The sequence below is a fragment of the Giraffa tippelskirchi genome, chromosome 13 (assembly GCF_054371585.1).
Source record: "Giraffa tippelskirchi isolate mGirTip1 chromosome 13, T2T-mGirTip1v1.2.pri, whole genome shotgun sequence".
Lineage (NCBI taxonomy): Eukaryota > Metazoa > Chordata > Mammalia > Artiodactyla > Giraffidae > Giraffa > Giraffa tippelskirchi.
The window spans coordinates 13,552,513-13,568,772 of NC_137287.1; the positions used below are offsets into that span (position 1 = coordinate 13,552,513).

General features: G+C 40.1%; 2 protein-coding genes and 1 non-coding gene across 13 annotated transcripts in view; all 3 read right to left on the reverse strand.

Moving 5' to 3' along the window:
• CALN1 (calneuron 1) overlaps positions 1–16,260 on the reverse strand; it is a 693,518-nt gene that overhangs the window by 567,554 nt on the left and 109,704 nt on the right. The window lies entirely within an intron of this gene.
• On the reverse strand, positions 601–672 carry TRNAY-GUA (transfer RNA tyrosine (anticodon GUA)). The gene has a single exon. It is a non-coding gene; the product is annotated as a tRNA-Tyr (tRNA).
• LOC145532619 (S-adenosyl-L-methionine-dependent tRNA 4-demethylwyosine synthase TYW1) overlaps positions 4,271–16,260 on the reverse strand; it is a 147,647-nt gene continuing 135,657 nt past the window's right edge. For all 10 annotated transcript variants that reach the window (XM_081558074.1, XM_081558065.1, XM_081558068.1 and 7 more), the window contains one exon: positions 4,271–7,501. In XM_081558074.1, the coding sequence (XP_081414200.1) occupies positions 7,280–7,501 (222 nt within the window). In that variant the 3' untranslated portion in view covers positions 4,271–7,279. The remainder of the gene's footprint in view (positions 7,502–16,260) is intronic.

Here is a 16,260-nt window from a genome sequence, read left to right on the forward strand (position 1 = left end):
CCTCTGTTGAAGATGTCAGGGAACTTTCTTTCCTGTTCCACCCCTACCTGCTAGAGGTCCTAGAGGTGTGACCTCTCCTCTCTTCACTTTACACTCTCTTCTAAGATGATCTTGGCCCTTCTTAAGTATAAGAAGTATACTCGGCCCTTCTCCAATAATAACCTACACCAGTGACGATTCATACCTTTCTTCCACCCCAGACCTGTATGCCTGACTGCTGGCTCGACCTTCCCCGCGGAAGTCTTGGGCGGTTCCAAGCCTACAAGCCACAGATGAACTCAGGATCTCCCCCAGGCCTGGCCCCCTTCCAGTCTCAGCCAGCCTGCAGAGCGGCACCGTCATCTCTCCTGTTCTCAAGCCAGAAACCCACGAGTCATCCTTGACAACTCATCCCTCCTGCCTCCCTGCTCTCCACCCTCCCCCACCCATCAGTGGCCAAATCCATCACTGTTTCCTCCTAAGTGAAAGTTAAAGTGAAGTCGCTCAGTCGTGTCCGACTCTTTGCGACCCCATGGACAGTAGCCCACCAGGCTTCTCCGTCCATGGGATTTTCCAGGCAAGAATACTGGAGTGGGTTGCTACTTCCTTCTCCAGGAGATCTTCCCAACCCAGGGATCGAACCTGGGTCTCCTGCATTACAGACAGACACTTTACCGTCTGAGCCACCAGGGAAGCCCTGTTTCCTCCTAAGGTCTCTTTCAAATCTATCCACTAGCAGGACATGCACTGCTGAAAGGCTACCTCCCAGGCCATCAACCTCTGGCCTGTTCTACAAGAACATCTATCAACTCATTGCCTTCTCTTTTTGGTCTTTCCAGGCCATTTTCCAACCAGAAGCTAGAGTGATCTCATTAAGATGCAAATCTAATCACGCTGTTCCTTTGCATAATTGCTCTTAGGGCTTGGACTGGCCTACATCTCCCTGAGTCATCACCATTCTGTTCTCCTGGTTCCCCTGAGTGGCCAGGTTCTTCCCTACAGCTTCTGCAGCATCCTCCAGCCACTGTGGCCTGCCTACAGCTACTCAAATGCGCCACGATCCTTCCCGACCTGGTCTCTGAGCATGCTCAGTCCTCTATCTGCAATGTTCCTCCTCCCTCCATTTCTGTAACTCTTACACCACTTTTGTATCTATGAGAAGTTCTGAAAGTGTGGTCTCTTAGCAGCATTTGCAAAATGCAGGAAACTGTTAGAAAGGCAAATTCTTCTGCATTGCATACCTGCAATGCAGAAACTCTAGAGGTCTGAAGTCTTTTTTAACAAGCCCTCCAGATGATTCTAGGATGTTCCAGGTGGCGCTAGTGGTAGAGAACCCGCCTGCCAATACAGGACGTGCAAGAGACGCAGTGTCGATCCCTGGGTCAGGAAGATCCCCTCGAGTAGGAAGTAGCAATCCACTCCAGTATTCTTGCCTGGAAAATCCCATGGACAGAGAAGCCTGGTGGGGTTGCAAAGAGTCGGACACTACTCAGTACACATACACACAAACACACACACACACCCAGGTGATTCTAACACATGAGAAAGTTGGAAGCCATTGGTCAAGAAAGGCCTTCCTCACTCAAGGTTTCTTCTGAGATTTTTGTTTCATTTGACATGTGGTATTTAGTATAAACATAAAAGTACATAATTTTTCTCCGAAATTTCCACCGATTTTATCCTATATTGGTTTCATAAACATTAAAGTTTGCCTCTGTGTTTTTAAAACACTTGTATTGAGATATATTTCATATACCTAAAAATCTACCCACTTAAATTGTACAGTATAGCTTTTAGTATAATCACAAAGCATATCGTTTAGTATATTTACTAAACTGTGTTCATAGCTTTTAACTATTTGCATTTTCCTGTTTTCTTGGTGAGCCTAGCTAAAGGTCTGCCAATTTTGTTGATCTTTTCAAAGAACCAACTTTTGGTTTCACTAATTTTTTGTTTTGCTTTTCTTTATTTCTGCCCTAGTGTTTATTATTTTCTTCCTTTAGTTTTCTTTATATTTAGTTGTTCTTTTTTCTAGTTCCTTAAGATGGAAGGTCAGGTTATTCATTTGAGATGTATCTTCTTTTTAATGTAGGCATTTACAGCTATAAATTTTCCTCTAAGCACAACACTAGCAGCATCCCATAAGTTCTAGTATATTGTATATTCATTGTCATTCATTCCAGAGTCTTTCCTAATTTCCCCGTGACTTCCTCTTTGACCCACTGTTTGTTTAGGATGTTGGGTAATTTCGACGTATTTATGAATTTTTCAAATTTTCTTCTGCTATTGATTTCTAACTTCATCCCATTGGTCAGAGAATATACTTTGTATAATTTCAATCCTTTTATATTTATTGAGACTTGCTTTATGACCTAACATATGGTCTATTACTGGACAATGTTCCATGGGCTCTTGAGAAGGAGGTGTTTTGGGTGGAGTATTCTAAGAGGTCTGTTAGGTGTACTTGTTTCACAGTGTTACTCAAATCTCTTTTTCTTGCCGGTCTTCGGCTGAGTTGTTCTATCCACTATTGTAAGTGGGTATGTAAATCTCCAATTACTACTGAATCATCTCCCCTCAATTCAGTCAGGTTTTGTTTCACATATTTTGAGGCTCTATTGTTTAGGTCCATGCATGCTTACAATCGTTACATCTTTCTAATAAGATGCAATTATAAATAATTATAATAATTAAAATTTATCACTATAAAACATCCCATTGGTCCCTAGTAATAATTTTTTGTGTTAAAGTCTATGTTTTTGACCAATACAGTATATTAATGCATATATATGGAACTTAGAAAGATGGTAACGATGACCCTATATGCGAGATAGCAAAAGAGACAGATGTAAAGAACAGTCTTTTGGACTCTGTGGAAGAAGGCAAGTGTGGGATGATTTGAGAGAATAGCATTGAAACATGTATATTATATGTGAAATAGATCACCAGTCTAGGTTCGATGCATGAGACAGGGTGCTCAGGGCTGGTGCACTGGGATGACCCTGAGGGATGGGATGGGGAGGGAGGTGGGAGGGGGGTTCAGGATGGGGAACACATGAACACCCATGGCTGATTCATGCCAATGTATGGCAAAAACCACTACAATATTGTAAAGTAATTAGCCTCCAATTAAATTAGTAATTTTATAAAATAATAATAAATAAACAAAGCCTATGTTTTTTATATTAGTACAGTCACTCCAGCTCTCTTTTGGTCACTGCCTCCATGGTATATCTGTCTTGATTCCTTTAGTCTTTGAATCTAAAATGTGTCTATTGTAGACAGAACATAATTGGATTTAGAAGAAAAATACATTCTGCCTCTTTTGATTAGGGTATTTAACCTACTTACATAATATACTTCCCAATAAGGTAAGATTTATGCCTGGCATTTTTGCTATTTGTTTTTTGAATGTCTTAGATCTTTGTTGTTTTATTCCTATTGCTGTCTTCTTTTGTGCTAAACAGGTATTTTCTAGTATACCTTTTAAACTCTCTTCTTTGTGATACTGTAACTTATAATAAGAAATATATATTTGGTCTTCATCCTAGTTCCTAGCATTGAGCTCCTAAAACACCCGGGAATGTTCTAAGTGATGAGAGCAATAACAACAAAGGGAGTCTTTCGTTCTATTAATGAGGTGACCTTTGGAAAGCCCTTAGGTAGCTAAGGAAGGGGGCTCATTGCTAGGGCAACCCACCAAGTGATTAGAGGGTTGGGAACTTTCAGAATCATGCCTGGACCTCCAGAGAGGGGAGAAGGGCTGGAGATTAAGGTCAATCACCAATGGCCAATGATGTAATCAACCATGCCAAGGTAATAAAACCTCTATATAAAACCCCAAAATAACTGGGTTTGGAGAGCTTCCAGATTGGTGTTCAAATGGAGATTTGGGGAGAGTGGTGTGACTGCAGAAGGCACGGAAGCCCTGTGTTCCTTCCCACATAACTTGCCTGGTGTATCTCTTCCATCTGGCTGTTTTTGAGTTATATCCTTTTATAATAAACCAGTAATCTAGTAAGTAAAATGCTGCTCTGAATTCTGTGAGCTGCTCTAGCACATTAATCAAACCCAAGGGAACCTCCAGTTTATACCTGTGCTTCCAGCTGATCAGAGCACAGGTGACAAAGCGGACTTGTGACTGGCATCTGAAGCTGGGGGGCTGAGCACTTAACCTGTGGGATCTGATGCTACCTCCAGGCAGACAATGTAAGGCTTAAGCTGAAGCTGGTACTGGAAAATTGTTTGGTGTGAGGGTTAAAAATCCACACATTGAAACTGGAAGCAAAAATTTTTTTTCACTGTAATTTTTAAAATTTATTCTTAGTGGCCATTCTAGAGATTACAATTAGCATCTTAAAACAATCCACTTTGGAAACATACTCAATTTCAACAGTGGGTAGTCAAGACTTGCTCCAATATACCTTGCCCCCCCCACTCCTTTTGTGCTATGACTATCATACAAATTACATCTTTATACATTCTAAGTCCATTAACACAGTTTTTATAAATATTGCTTTACATAGTTGTCCTAAAAAAAAAAAAAAAAGGAGAGTTACAAACAAAAATACACTTATATTGTCTTTTATAAAACTTACAGAGGTACTTCCACCAATGTTCTTTATTTCTTTGCGTGGTTTCAAGTTAGTAGCTAACGTAGTTTCGTTAAGGCCTGAGGACTCTTCCTTGTAGGCAGGTCTGCTGGTGATGAATTCTTACTTCGTGCTTCTCTGGAAATGTCTTATTTCTTCTTTAATTTTGAAGGAAAACTTAGCTAGATATAGAATTTTCGGTAGAAGTCTTTTCTTCCAGCTCTTTGAAGACATCATCCCACTGTCTTCTGGCCTCTATGCTCTCTGATGAGAAGTAAACTGTTAATTTTCATTGAGGTTCAGTAGTTTCTTTTAATAGATAATTTTCAGCTCATGGTGAAGCTTTGGTTAAACTGTCAAGAGTCCTACAGTTTGTGGGCTTCCCAGGTGGTACAGTGGTAAAGAATCCACCTGCCACTGCAGGAAACACAGGTTTGATCCCTGGGTCAGAAAGAGTCCCTGGAGGAGGAAATGGCAACCCACTCCAGCAATTCTTGCCTGGAAAATCCCATGGACAGAGGAGCCTGGCGGGCTAGCCCTTGGGGTCACACAGAGTTGGACATGACTGAGTGACTAAGCGTGCACGTTCACTGGTTTTAGTTTTTTTGCCCATATTTTCACTGTTTTAGAGGGAGAGTGAGTTCACTGAGGTTCTTACTCTGTCATTTTGGGAGTTGATCTGTTTCATGTTTTTTTAGTTATTTTAGACAACATGATCTAATATCTTGTAAAGGGATTTTCCTTGAATAATGATTTTTCTAGAATTTTGTAACTACTTTTACCTGGCTGTTTTTTTCAGCAGAATGTGGGAATCATTGGCTCAAACTCCAACGAGAACTTCCACTGGACATCTAGAATGCTATTTTCTAAGCAGCTCACCTTCTAAGAACATTCAACCTTCCCATCTCTTCTACTTGAATAGTGTTCAGCAAACACTGAATTTTTTTCACATGGGTTCTACTGTATTTTTTTTCCCCTAGGCATTTAAATTTCTCTGCTGTGTCTGTGAACCAGGATTAATATGCCATGCTATTTTTAAAAAATATAAAGCAAACACTTTCTGGATGGCAGGGGGAGAAAAACTGCTCATTTATGTACTTAAAGCTAATGGCATCAGGAGGGTTCATTCGAGAGGCGAAAGGTTGGTTATTTTTTTTTTTCTCTCAAGCAACATAATATTTTTGTTCAAATTAAACTGTGAGCAGAACCTCAATGCAAGAAAAATAAAAGCAGAGGTGCCCGGTTGAAAAGGAGGCTGAGGGACAGTCCAAAGTCAAATAGGCACTGCCACCTGCCCTGCTCCTGACAGCAGCCCCTGAAGTGTTTCCAATGGCTGTGTGCTCCATAGCATGAGCTCTTACCATATAGCACTGTTCTACTTTATGGTGATTTTCCATCTCTGTTCAATGACCAATAACACATCCGAGCTTCACTGAGATCTTGCCTCACTGGCCTGGATCACTCTGGAGTTAATTCTCAGGAGTTAACAGAACATGGGATGTGAAGATGTGGTGGGCTGAAGAAGAACATCAGATTTCACCATATGGCACAACAGAGAGACATGTTTTGACTCTATCAGTCAGATATAAATACAGTGCCCGGTTTTCAACTAAATGAGTAGGTAGATTATATCATCATGAACTTCAGCAGAGAATACAGGAAGAATATATGGGCGGGGGGCGGGGGTGTCTGATGGGGCTTAGAGACACAGGACTAGAAGCATCTTTAAAATAAGCTCTCAAAAGAAAATGTGTGATTCAAGTCTTTACAAAAAATATTTATTAGATTTTTAGATAAAGGAATTTTTTAAATAATTAATATTTGTAAAAAATTACTGAGTATTTAGTGATGTTTTCAACTAGAAAAAAAACTGAGCCTTGAAAAACACACGGCAGAAAGTAGCTAGGGCACAAGAGTGAAAGAAGATGAAAACCTGCTAGAAGTGTAGTGATCAGAGTTTACATGCTGACTTTTCAAAGCAGAAGCAAATTGTACTCACTGCTTCACAGTGTGTGAGACTAATTATTCAGTGACATCATATGACAATTCCTCTCACAGAAGATTTTACTCTAGCTCACATGCTACCTTCTATGGCAATTTGTATGGGAACAATGAAATCTAGTACAGTTTTAGATCTGATTCAATTTCTAAAGGGTTGGAACTAAGCAAAAATTTGAAGAAATCTATGTGGTATTTAAAATAATTGAGAATGATGACAATTTAAATTACTTTCAGGAGGTGTTATCTTCAGACGTAAGAAAGGGATGGAGTTCTTACGGTGAGCAGATATGTGGACCTCAAGGTAGTACAATCGACAGAAGACCAATAGCCCACGATGAGGGAAGAGAAAGAGAAATTCACGATGTACAACATTCCCATGGAGGGCATTCCAGGGAGTCTTCCTAATTGTAATTCAAAACTAATCATGCTTATGGACTTCCCCCTCAAGATGATTTTCTTTCAGAAGTAAATTCAGAAAAGGGACTGAGTTCTGGAAAGAGACGGCAAGGCCAAGTCCCAGGCACTCCAGTGTGGCTGCTCTCTCCTGAGCCCTGGGACATGACTTGTATCCCCGTGTTCTTCCTCACACCCTTCTCTATGTGAAATATTATTTGTGTAACTTGTCCTTGGAACAAAATCACAGTGGAGTCTGAGAACCTTCTGCAGCCATCAGTTCGTGTCCTTTGGTATTCTAAATTCAGACAATCTCAACATCCAGAAATATCCTTTGATTTGTTCTTTCTCTGATATCTGGTATCCTTGGGATCAAAGCCTCTTTCATTGGCACCAAATAAGGCCCAGTGAGGCGTTTTGGCCATATAATCCTTTGCGCTGAAAGTTTTTAATCCACCACTATCTTCATATTCCTGAATGAGCTCCTGGAAGCGGCTGTAATCGATCCACGTCCACCATTCTCTGCCAATCTTAAACTAGCAAGAAAAAAAGGAGTCAGGTCAGAACTGAAAATAGCTGTAAAGACTGTCAAGTAAGTTATCGGAACATCAAAAATGAGCCTGATCTTTTCTCCTTATCATGTTAAAGAAAATTCTTTCATGCTCCAGACACGGTTCCATATCAAAGCAGAATGTTCTATAAACTGTCAAAGGGGAGTTTCTTTTTCCTTAGGACCACTGCCGTGCTGGGCCTGGAAGACCCAATTGCTGAATAAAGAATACATCCCAGAACTGAAAGTTAAGTTTATCTTGAGCAGTATCACTGAAAGAAGATTAATGAAGTTTTTTGGCATTATTATGTGTAATTCAAATTCCTCTTGTTGCCACTTTTTCCCTCGTATGAATTTTCATGGTTGTTAGTAAATCTTGCTTGAGTTGTTAGGGAAGCTTTCCTCAACGACTCCAATTCCAAAACACTACCTTAATGAATCCAAATAGCCTTTTTCGCCTAACATGGATACCACAGCTTATAAACAGAAATCCTAGTTAAGAATTTCAATTCAATAAAGAGGGATAATCCAACTTGTATTCTTTTAAGAAACTGCTTCTCAAAAGTCACTGTAGAATAATGACCACGAACAAAGAAAACAGAGTGGGTTGAGGAGGCTCTGAAGGAAGTACAAATTGAATTGTGAAGGCTTTTAATTCAAAGCAACCACTTGGTATTTCATCATGTAAATGTATAATACATTGATACCTGATTTATAAACAGACAAATCCTTGTTTTGCCACTATCTTTTTTAAAAACCTGATTATGAGTCAAGGTAAGTAACAATTTCATGTTCTAGCTGAGAAAAATATTGAAAATATATAGATTCCTGGATTTAGAATAATAAAATCTGCTGAATTTAAATAACATCTAATATTTTACCCAAGAGTTGGGAGCTTTCTAAAGGGAAAAAAAAAAAAAAAAAAGCCAAACAAATGGAAAACTTTACCTATGAATCATGAGAAATGTTCTTCTAGTAACACCATGCCTTGAAAAACTGCCCTAAGAGCTCTATGAATTCTACAACTCAAGATGTAAGATCCACATTTCCCCATCACTTTCCCTCCCAAGGCTGACTGCTCTTGAATGTTCTCTACTGCTAGGAAAGTAATGACTGTTCTCCCTGGGTGCTGAACTTCAAAAGGAGTCAAAGGTGCCCCTCCCTTCCCTGGCCTCTTACACCCCAAACATGGTCAGGCCTCATTGATTCTTCTTTCGCTGCATTTCCACAGCCACATCCTGGCACTGCCCTAAAGCAGGTCCTCGCTTCTAGGACTCGGCAACAGTCTGCCAGCTGATTGATTGAGTCCAGTTTTGGCTGCTTCCAGCTTCTGCAGACTGCCTGAGACGACTATGTTTACACCAGAATGGAGCCGTGCTACCTAGGACATACAGTCTAAATATCTAATCTCCAACTGGAGGCTGTTCAGTGAGATACCTACCCCCTCATGTGACCCCCTGCTGTTCTAATTATCTAATTATCATCAGCTTAAGACTCAAGTTGGCTTCCCTGGTGGCTCAGCGGTAAAGAATCTGCCTGCAATGCAGGAGATGTGGGATCAATCCCTGGGTTGGGAAGATCCCCTGTAGAAGGAAATGGCAACCCACTCCAGCATTCTTGCCTGGGAAATCCCACGGACAGAGGAGACTGGTGGGCTACAGTCCATGGGGTCTCAAAAGAGTTAGACATGACTTAGTGACTAAACAAACAAGTCTCTTCATAAATGTCCTTTGCTCTGGGAAGTCTTCCTGAATCCCTCTGGATGACCATGACAATCCCCTGCTACAGAAACTCACTGTACCCTGAACTCATCCAACAAGAGCACATTATACTGAGCTTTGTAATCACTTACCCCATCCATTTGAGAAACCTGTATGCAGGTCAGGAAGCAACAGTTAGAACTAGGAAAACGAGTATGTCAAGGCTGTATATTGTCACCCTGCTTATTTAACTTATATGCAGAGTACATCATGAGAAACGCTGGGCTGGAAGACACACAAGCTGGAATCAAGACTGCCGGGAGAAATATCAATAACCTCAGATTTGCAGATGACACCACCCTTACGGCAGAAAGTGAAGAAGAACTAAAGAGCCTCTTGATGAAAGTGAAAGAGGAGAGTGAAAAAGTTGGCTTACAGCTCAACATTCAGAAAACTAAGATCATGGCATCTGGTCCCATCACTTCATGGGAAATAGATGGGGAAACAGTGGAAACAGTGTCAGACTTTATTTTTGGGGGCTCCAAAATCACTGCTGATGGTGATTGCAGCCATGAAATTAAAAGACGCTTACTCCTTGGAAGGAAGGTTATGGCCAACCTAGATAGCATATTTAAAAGCAGAGACATTACTTTGCCAACAAAAGTACGTCTAGTCAAGGCTATGGTTTTTCCAGTGGTCATGTATGGATGTGAGAATTGGACGGTGAAGAAAGCTGAGCGCCAAAGAATTGATGCTTTTGAACTGTGGTGTTGGAGAAGACTCTTAGAGTCCCTTGGACTGCAAGGAGATCCAATCAATCCATCCTAAAGGAGATCAATCCTGGGTGTTCATTGGAAGGACTGATGTTGAAACTGTAACTCCAATACTTTGGCCACCTCATGTGAAGAGTTGACTCATTGGAAAAGACCCTAATGCTGGGTAGGATTGGGGGCAGGAGAAGGGGACGACAGAGGATGAGATGGTTGGATGGCATCACTGACTCGATGGACATGGGTTTGGGTAGACTCTGGAAGTTGGTGATGGACAGAGAGACCTGGCGTGCTGCAATTCATGGGGTCGCAAAGAGTCGGACACGACTGAGCAACTGAACTGAACTGAACCCCATCCATCCCCACCCTCCTAAGACTGCTGGTTTCATGAATATACTTAACTTATTCTCCTCTCCCCTGTATCTTTCCCTTTTGGGGTTTAGATCTCTAGGTCAGAACTCTGAACCCTCAGAGTCCACAATCCTGGCCCTCCTTTTCCTTCAAATTCCAACAATAATCACCTGCCATGGATATTTTAAGAGCGTCTAAAAGATTATCTCAGATTAGAGCAACAGATTTAAAATCTTTTTTTGCCACAACCTACAGTAAGAAACACATTTTATATCTTGATCTAGTACACACAGTCACACATACATACTCTGGAAATACGACTTTCACAAAACTATAGGCAATGTATTTCATTTAAAAAACTGCCAGCTGCAACCTACTGCACTGATTTCCTAACTCCTATTACAGTTTGAAGATCTGGTCTCTTCTAACTACAAAACTTAACCGGGTCTTAAAAGGGAAGAAATTAGTTGCAAGGATATGACAACTATAACCTAACATCTGACAACTGACGACTCTTCTTAGATTGCCAATGTCTAAGAAAACAAACTAGAAGATCAAGTAAATGTAACAAAGGTTGGTGTATTAGTTTGCCTGGCTATGTAACAAAATACCACAGACTGTGTGTCCTAAATCATAAAAATTTATTTCTTCATAGTTTTGGATGCTAGAAGTCTAAGGTGAAAGTTCCGGCAGACAGCCCCCTTCTCACTAAGGTTCCACACGGCATCTTCTCCACGTGTACACAAGCAGGGGGCTGGGTGGGGCTGCTCCGGTGTCTCTGCTAATAAGGACACCAACCCATCAGATCAGGTCCTCACCTGTATGACCTCATTTAACCTTCATTGCTTCCTTAGAGACTCCATCTCAAATAAGGCCATACTTAGGACTTCAACACAGGAATTTTCAAGAGACATAAACCTTCAGTCTATAACCGTAGGTCACTCTTAAATTGAGCCATAAGAGTCCTAAGACAAAAGTTCATGACATGTGCCCCCTTCTCAAAACAATCTGAGAATAATCACATTGAATAACAGCTCAGAAAAAGTCAAAGTGTTCCATGCAAAAGGCAGAAGCTAAAAGGGTAAATTTTAGTATGACTGGCACACAAATAAAGCTGAAAGACAGAGCTGCCTAAATAGAGGAATGAAACCTCAAATCACAAAATTTAAGGTTAAGTATGCAGGGACATGAGGTCACCCAGCTTGAAGAGTTCTTCAAATCCAACAGTCAGGAAAGAGGCAAATCTATGAAGAATTACAAATAAACTCACCTCAAAGTTCACATACAGAGAACAAATACAATGATACAAAAATAGGAATCACACATAGCACTTTCATTTTCACATCTCTTCAGAAGGGCTTTTATGTGATTTCAGTATCAATTATTTTCTAGTTGGCTCCTCCAAACATACAGTAACACTCAGGAACTAAACAACCAGAAAAGCACTGCTTAAGGGATCAAAGGGGGGCTCTGCCAGACCTCAGATCTCGGAAGTACTAATACATGTTAACTGGAAGGAGCAGAGGGAGACCAGGGTAGTTAGAGGGAGAAGTGATTTTGCAACATACACCAAAGGGTGCTACTTTAAGGCTTTCTGAATTTCCCAGAGGTATGAATTCTGTTTTCACCTGTTGTAGCTACAAATGCATTGCTTGTTCTTTGGGTAAGAGGGAGCCAAGATCCCAAAGACAGACTTCACAGTGACCTGACTGCCTGCCACAGTGAGATGCTGGGCCATCTTCCTCCGAGTTTACTGGTGATAAGCAGCATTTCCATGGCACAGCTGCCTGGGGAACCGTTTTGAGAGGTAAAACTACAATGCAACTGAATTCTTGATCTATCCAAGGGCAATTAAAACATTTTTATCTGGAAACTCAGTTTCTGGAGTTTTCATCTTAATCTCCCATTCTGCTGGAGTAGCACTAAGTTCTCTAGGGAGAGTCACCAAATTGCCAATTTTCTCTGACATTCTTCTGAAAGTAATTACCTGGAACACTCAGGGCCTCTAATAAGAATGAGTTCCACATGTTAACACAGAGGAGGAAATATCCAGTCAGTAGGTTTTGTTAGGAAAACACTGCACTCAACCCTAATGGAGACATACAGTTCCCTTCTTATTCCAAGAGGGGAAGGTGTGGGAGGTGACAGCTCTTCATCCCCTCCCTTTACAGACTGTGAGCTTATAATACATCCAAGAGGGAGGCCTCTGTGATCCGTGCTTAATTACCTACAGGGCCTCAAATTCGGCAAAAACTTTTTCAGTGATGATGATCTTGGAGGAGATGGTGCCTGGTGAGTGGGGGATGGGAATCCACAACTTGTTTCCCAGGGACACTTCCGTTTCCCCCTCCTCTTTCTGACTGCTCTGTGGCATTTGAGAGACAGCATAGTACAGTGGTCCAAAGTAGGCTTTGTGGGACTTCTCAGATGGTCCAGGGGTTAAGAGTCCACCTTCGAGTGCAGGGGATGGGGGTTCAATCCCTGATCGTGGAACTAAGATCTCACAAGCCATGGGTCAATTAAGCCTGCACGATACAATTCTGAACCCACGCGCCACAACTGGAGAGCCTGTGTGCCACAATGAAGATCATTCGTGATGCAACCAGGACCAGATGCAGCCAAAAATAAATGATTTTTTTAAAAAGTAGGCTTTGTATTTTGAAAGATATGGAATTGAATTCTAACTGCGCCCTATTTGTGCTTGGACAAGATCTGTACTTTCTTAGCCTGAGATTCTTCCTTTGGAATATGAGGAAAAATAGCATGACTCATAAGATTTTTGTAAGGATTCAATGAATTAATGCATGCATAGTGTAATCAAAGTGACCTTAATAAATGTTACTGGTTGTTGAGTTTATCAGCAGATACTAAGGAATCACACCAGAGAGCTCACTGATGGTGAAAGATGCTACAAGATAATGGAAAGATTATGCTGGAAGACAACAAAATGACACTTTTTAAAGTGCTGAAAGGAAATACCTCATGCAAGGGCAAAATGAAATAAAGATGTTTCAGAGGGAAAAAAGACTAAGTTTACCACTTACGTCAACAAGGAAACCACACCCAGGAGTAAAAACTAGGCTGTAAATAGGATTTACATGGATTCATCAATATATGCATTAACTGTAGGAAAGAGTACTAGTAACTCCTTGTATTATGTTGAAGGGGTGCAGCAATGTCAATTAATTTCAGAATTAAACTAAGTATAAATTTTTAAAACATAAGAGTACAGGATTCAGGGAAGATGGTGGCGTAGGAAGCATTAATAATACTTCTCTCAACCCAGACAAAAATTATACTGGCAGAATCTTGTCTGACATAACTATTTAGGAACTCTGAAGTCTATTGAAAGTTTGTAACTTTGAGGGGAAAGTTTGGACTGTAAATTGCAGCTAATTTCATTCAATTTCAGTTTAGACAGGCCCCCCACACCCATAGCAGGCAGCTGTGGACACGTTACTGGAGCAGCCTGCATGCAACCTGTGGGAGACAGAATAGGCACTGAGGACTCTTTCCTTCAAACACTGGATATCTGTCTTCTGACCATTAACTGCTGCTTCTGATCAGAGGTGTAAATGCATTAAACTCTCCAATCAAAAAACAAGAGATTGGAGAAATGATTTAAAAACCCATAACCCAACTATATGCTGTTTTCAAGAGCTTTACTTTATATCCAATGACACAAATAGGTTGGAAGGCAAAGGATGAAAAATGTTATTCCATGCAAATAGTAACCAAAAGGAAGCAGAGGTGGATAGACAAATATCACACAAAATAGATCAAATCAAAAAGGTTACAGGAGACAAAGACATTATATATCAGTAAAAGGGTCAAAAAGCAAGACAATATAACAATTATAAACATTTATGTACCTAATCACAGATCATCAAAATATATGAAGCAGATATTGACAGAACTGAAGGGAGGAATAGACAGTTCTACAGTAATAGTTGGGGACTTCAATATCTCATACTCAACAGTGAACAGAACAACCAAACAGAAGACAACTATAGAAACAAAGGATTTGGACTTTCCTGGTGATACAACAATTAAGAATCCACCTGCCAATGCAGGGGACATAGGTTCAACCCTTGGTCCAGGAAGATTCCACATGCTGCATGGCAACTAAGTCTGTGCACTACTGAGCCCATGTCCTAGAGCCCATGCTACCCAACAGAAGCCACCGCAATGAGAAGCCTGTGCACCGCAGCTAGAGAGTAGCCACTGCTTGCCACAACTAGAGAAAGCCCACATGCCACAACAAAGACCCAGCGCAGCTAAAAATAAATATAATTAATTTTTTTAAAAAGAATTTGATCAACACAATACATCTATTAGATCAACAGGCATACATATATAAAAGTACTAGACAGAGCAATTAGGCAAGCAAAAGAAAAAAATGTATCCAAATAAGAAATGAAGAAGTAAAATTATCTCTTCATTGATGATACAATTTTATACATAGGCAAGACTTCTCTTGAGAATCTGGCTCTTGAGATTGAATCAAGTCGCATTGGATGCTTGAGCTAAATGGGGGCTACAGTAGCCATAACAAGTGGTTTTAAAAATGAAGATGCAAAAGAAGAGAGAGGAAGGGAGGAAGGGAATAATGCCCTTTGTTATCTTCTAGAAATTTCACAGTGTTATATTTTATGTTTAGGTCTAAGGTACGTTTGAAAGTTGTAAGACCCTCTCAAAAGACACAGAAAAAAGCATGTGATAAAATTCAACATTCATTCATGAAAAAAACTCTTACAAAATTAGGAAGAGAAGAAACATATTTCAACATATTAAAGGCCATACAAGACAAGCTTATAATTAATGGCGAAAGGCAGAAAGATCTTCTGCGAAGATCAGGAACAAAACAAGGATGCTTATTCTCACCACTCTACTCAGTACAGTACCAGAAGTCCTAGGCAGAGCAATCAGACAAGAAAAAAGTAAAAGGTATCAAAATTGGAAAGGAGGAAGTAAAATTGTCTCAATTTGCTGATCACGTGAACCATAAAAGAAAAATTGATAAGCTGGACTTTATTAAAATGAGAAGCATTTGTTCTGAGAAACGTATAGTTAAGAGAATGAAGAGTCAAGTCATGCAGACTGGGAGAAAATATTTGCAAAACATATCTGATAAATGACTTGTAAAAATACATTTTAAAAACTCTTAAAATTCAACAATAACAAAACAACTAGCCAAATTTAAAAATGGGCAAAAGATCTGACCACTTATCCAAAGATATACAGATGACAAACAAGCATAAGAAAGAACATTCAATCACGTTTTCATGACAATATGCGCTTTTCAAAACCTATAGGACTTTATAGCATAAATACTGAACCTTAAAGTATGTGGTTTAAGTTTAAAAAATCATTTAGGAGGTCAGGGGAAACCAGGAAGAGGTTCAGACTGTGACAAGAGCATCTAACTAACTTACAAATTAGTGAAACAACTTCAGTGAAGGGAAGGGAGTGGAACGGGTACTGACCTAAGTAATTTTGAAAATAAGTGGAGCCTGTAAGACTAAAGGCAAAAAAACCACATATAAACGTTGTATGCTAGGGTTAAAAATTCTGTTACTGCCATATACATATACTGAAATTGAACAATTAAGTAAATAGCTGACTCATAATAGGAGCTAGGATTAGATTCTCGCTCTTGGAGGTGTGAATTTACAAATAAGCAAGAAGAGGACCCCAGAATGAGTTATATGGTAATAAGAGTTCAGCTTACAGTTCAACGTACAGTTTAACAACAGTACGTTCAGCTTAATACAGATACAAAAGGTACATATAGAAATAGTTTCCTACATGTGTATATACAAAAGTTAGTGTATACATATATATACACATATACTTCTTTGCTCTGTCATCTAAGAGGGCCTAAAACAAACAATACCCCAAACAATGAGCACATCTTCACCTTC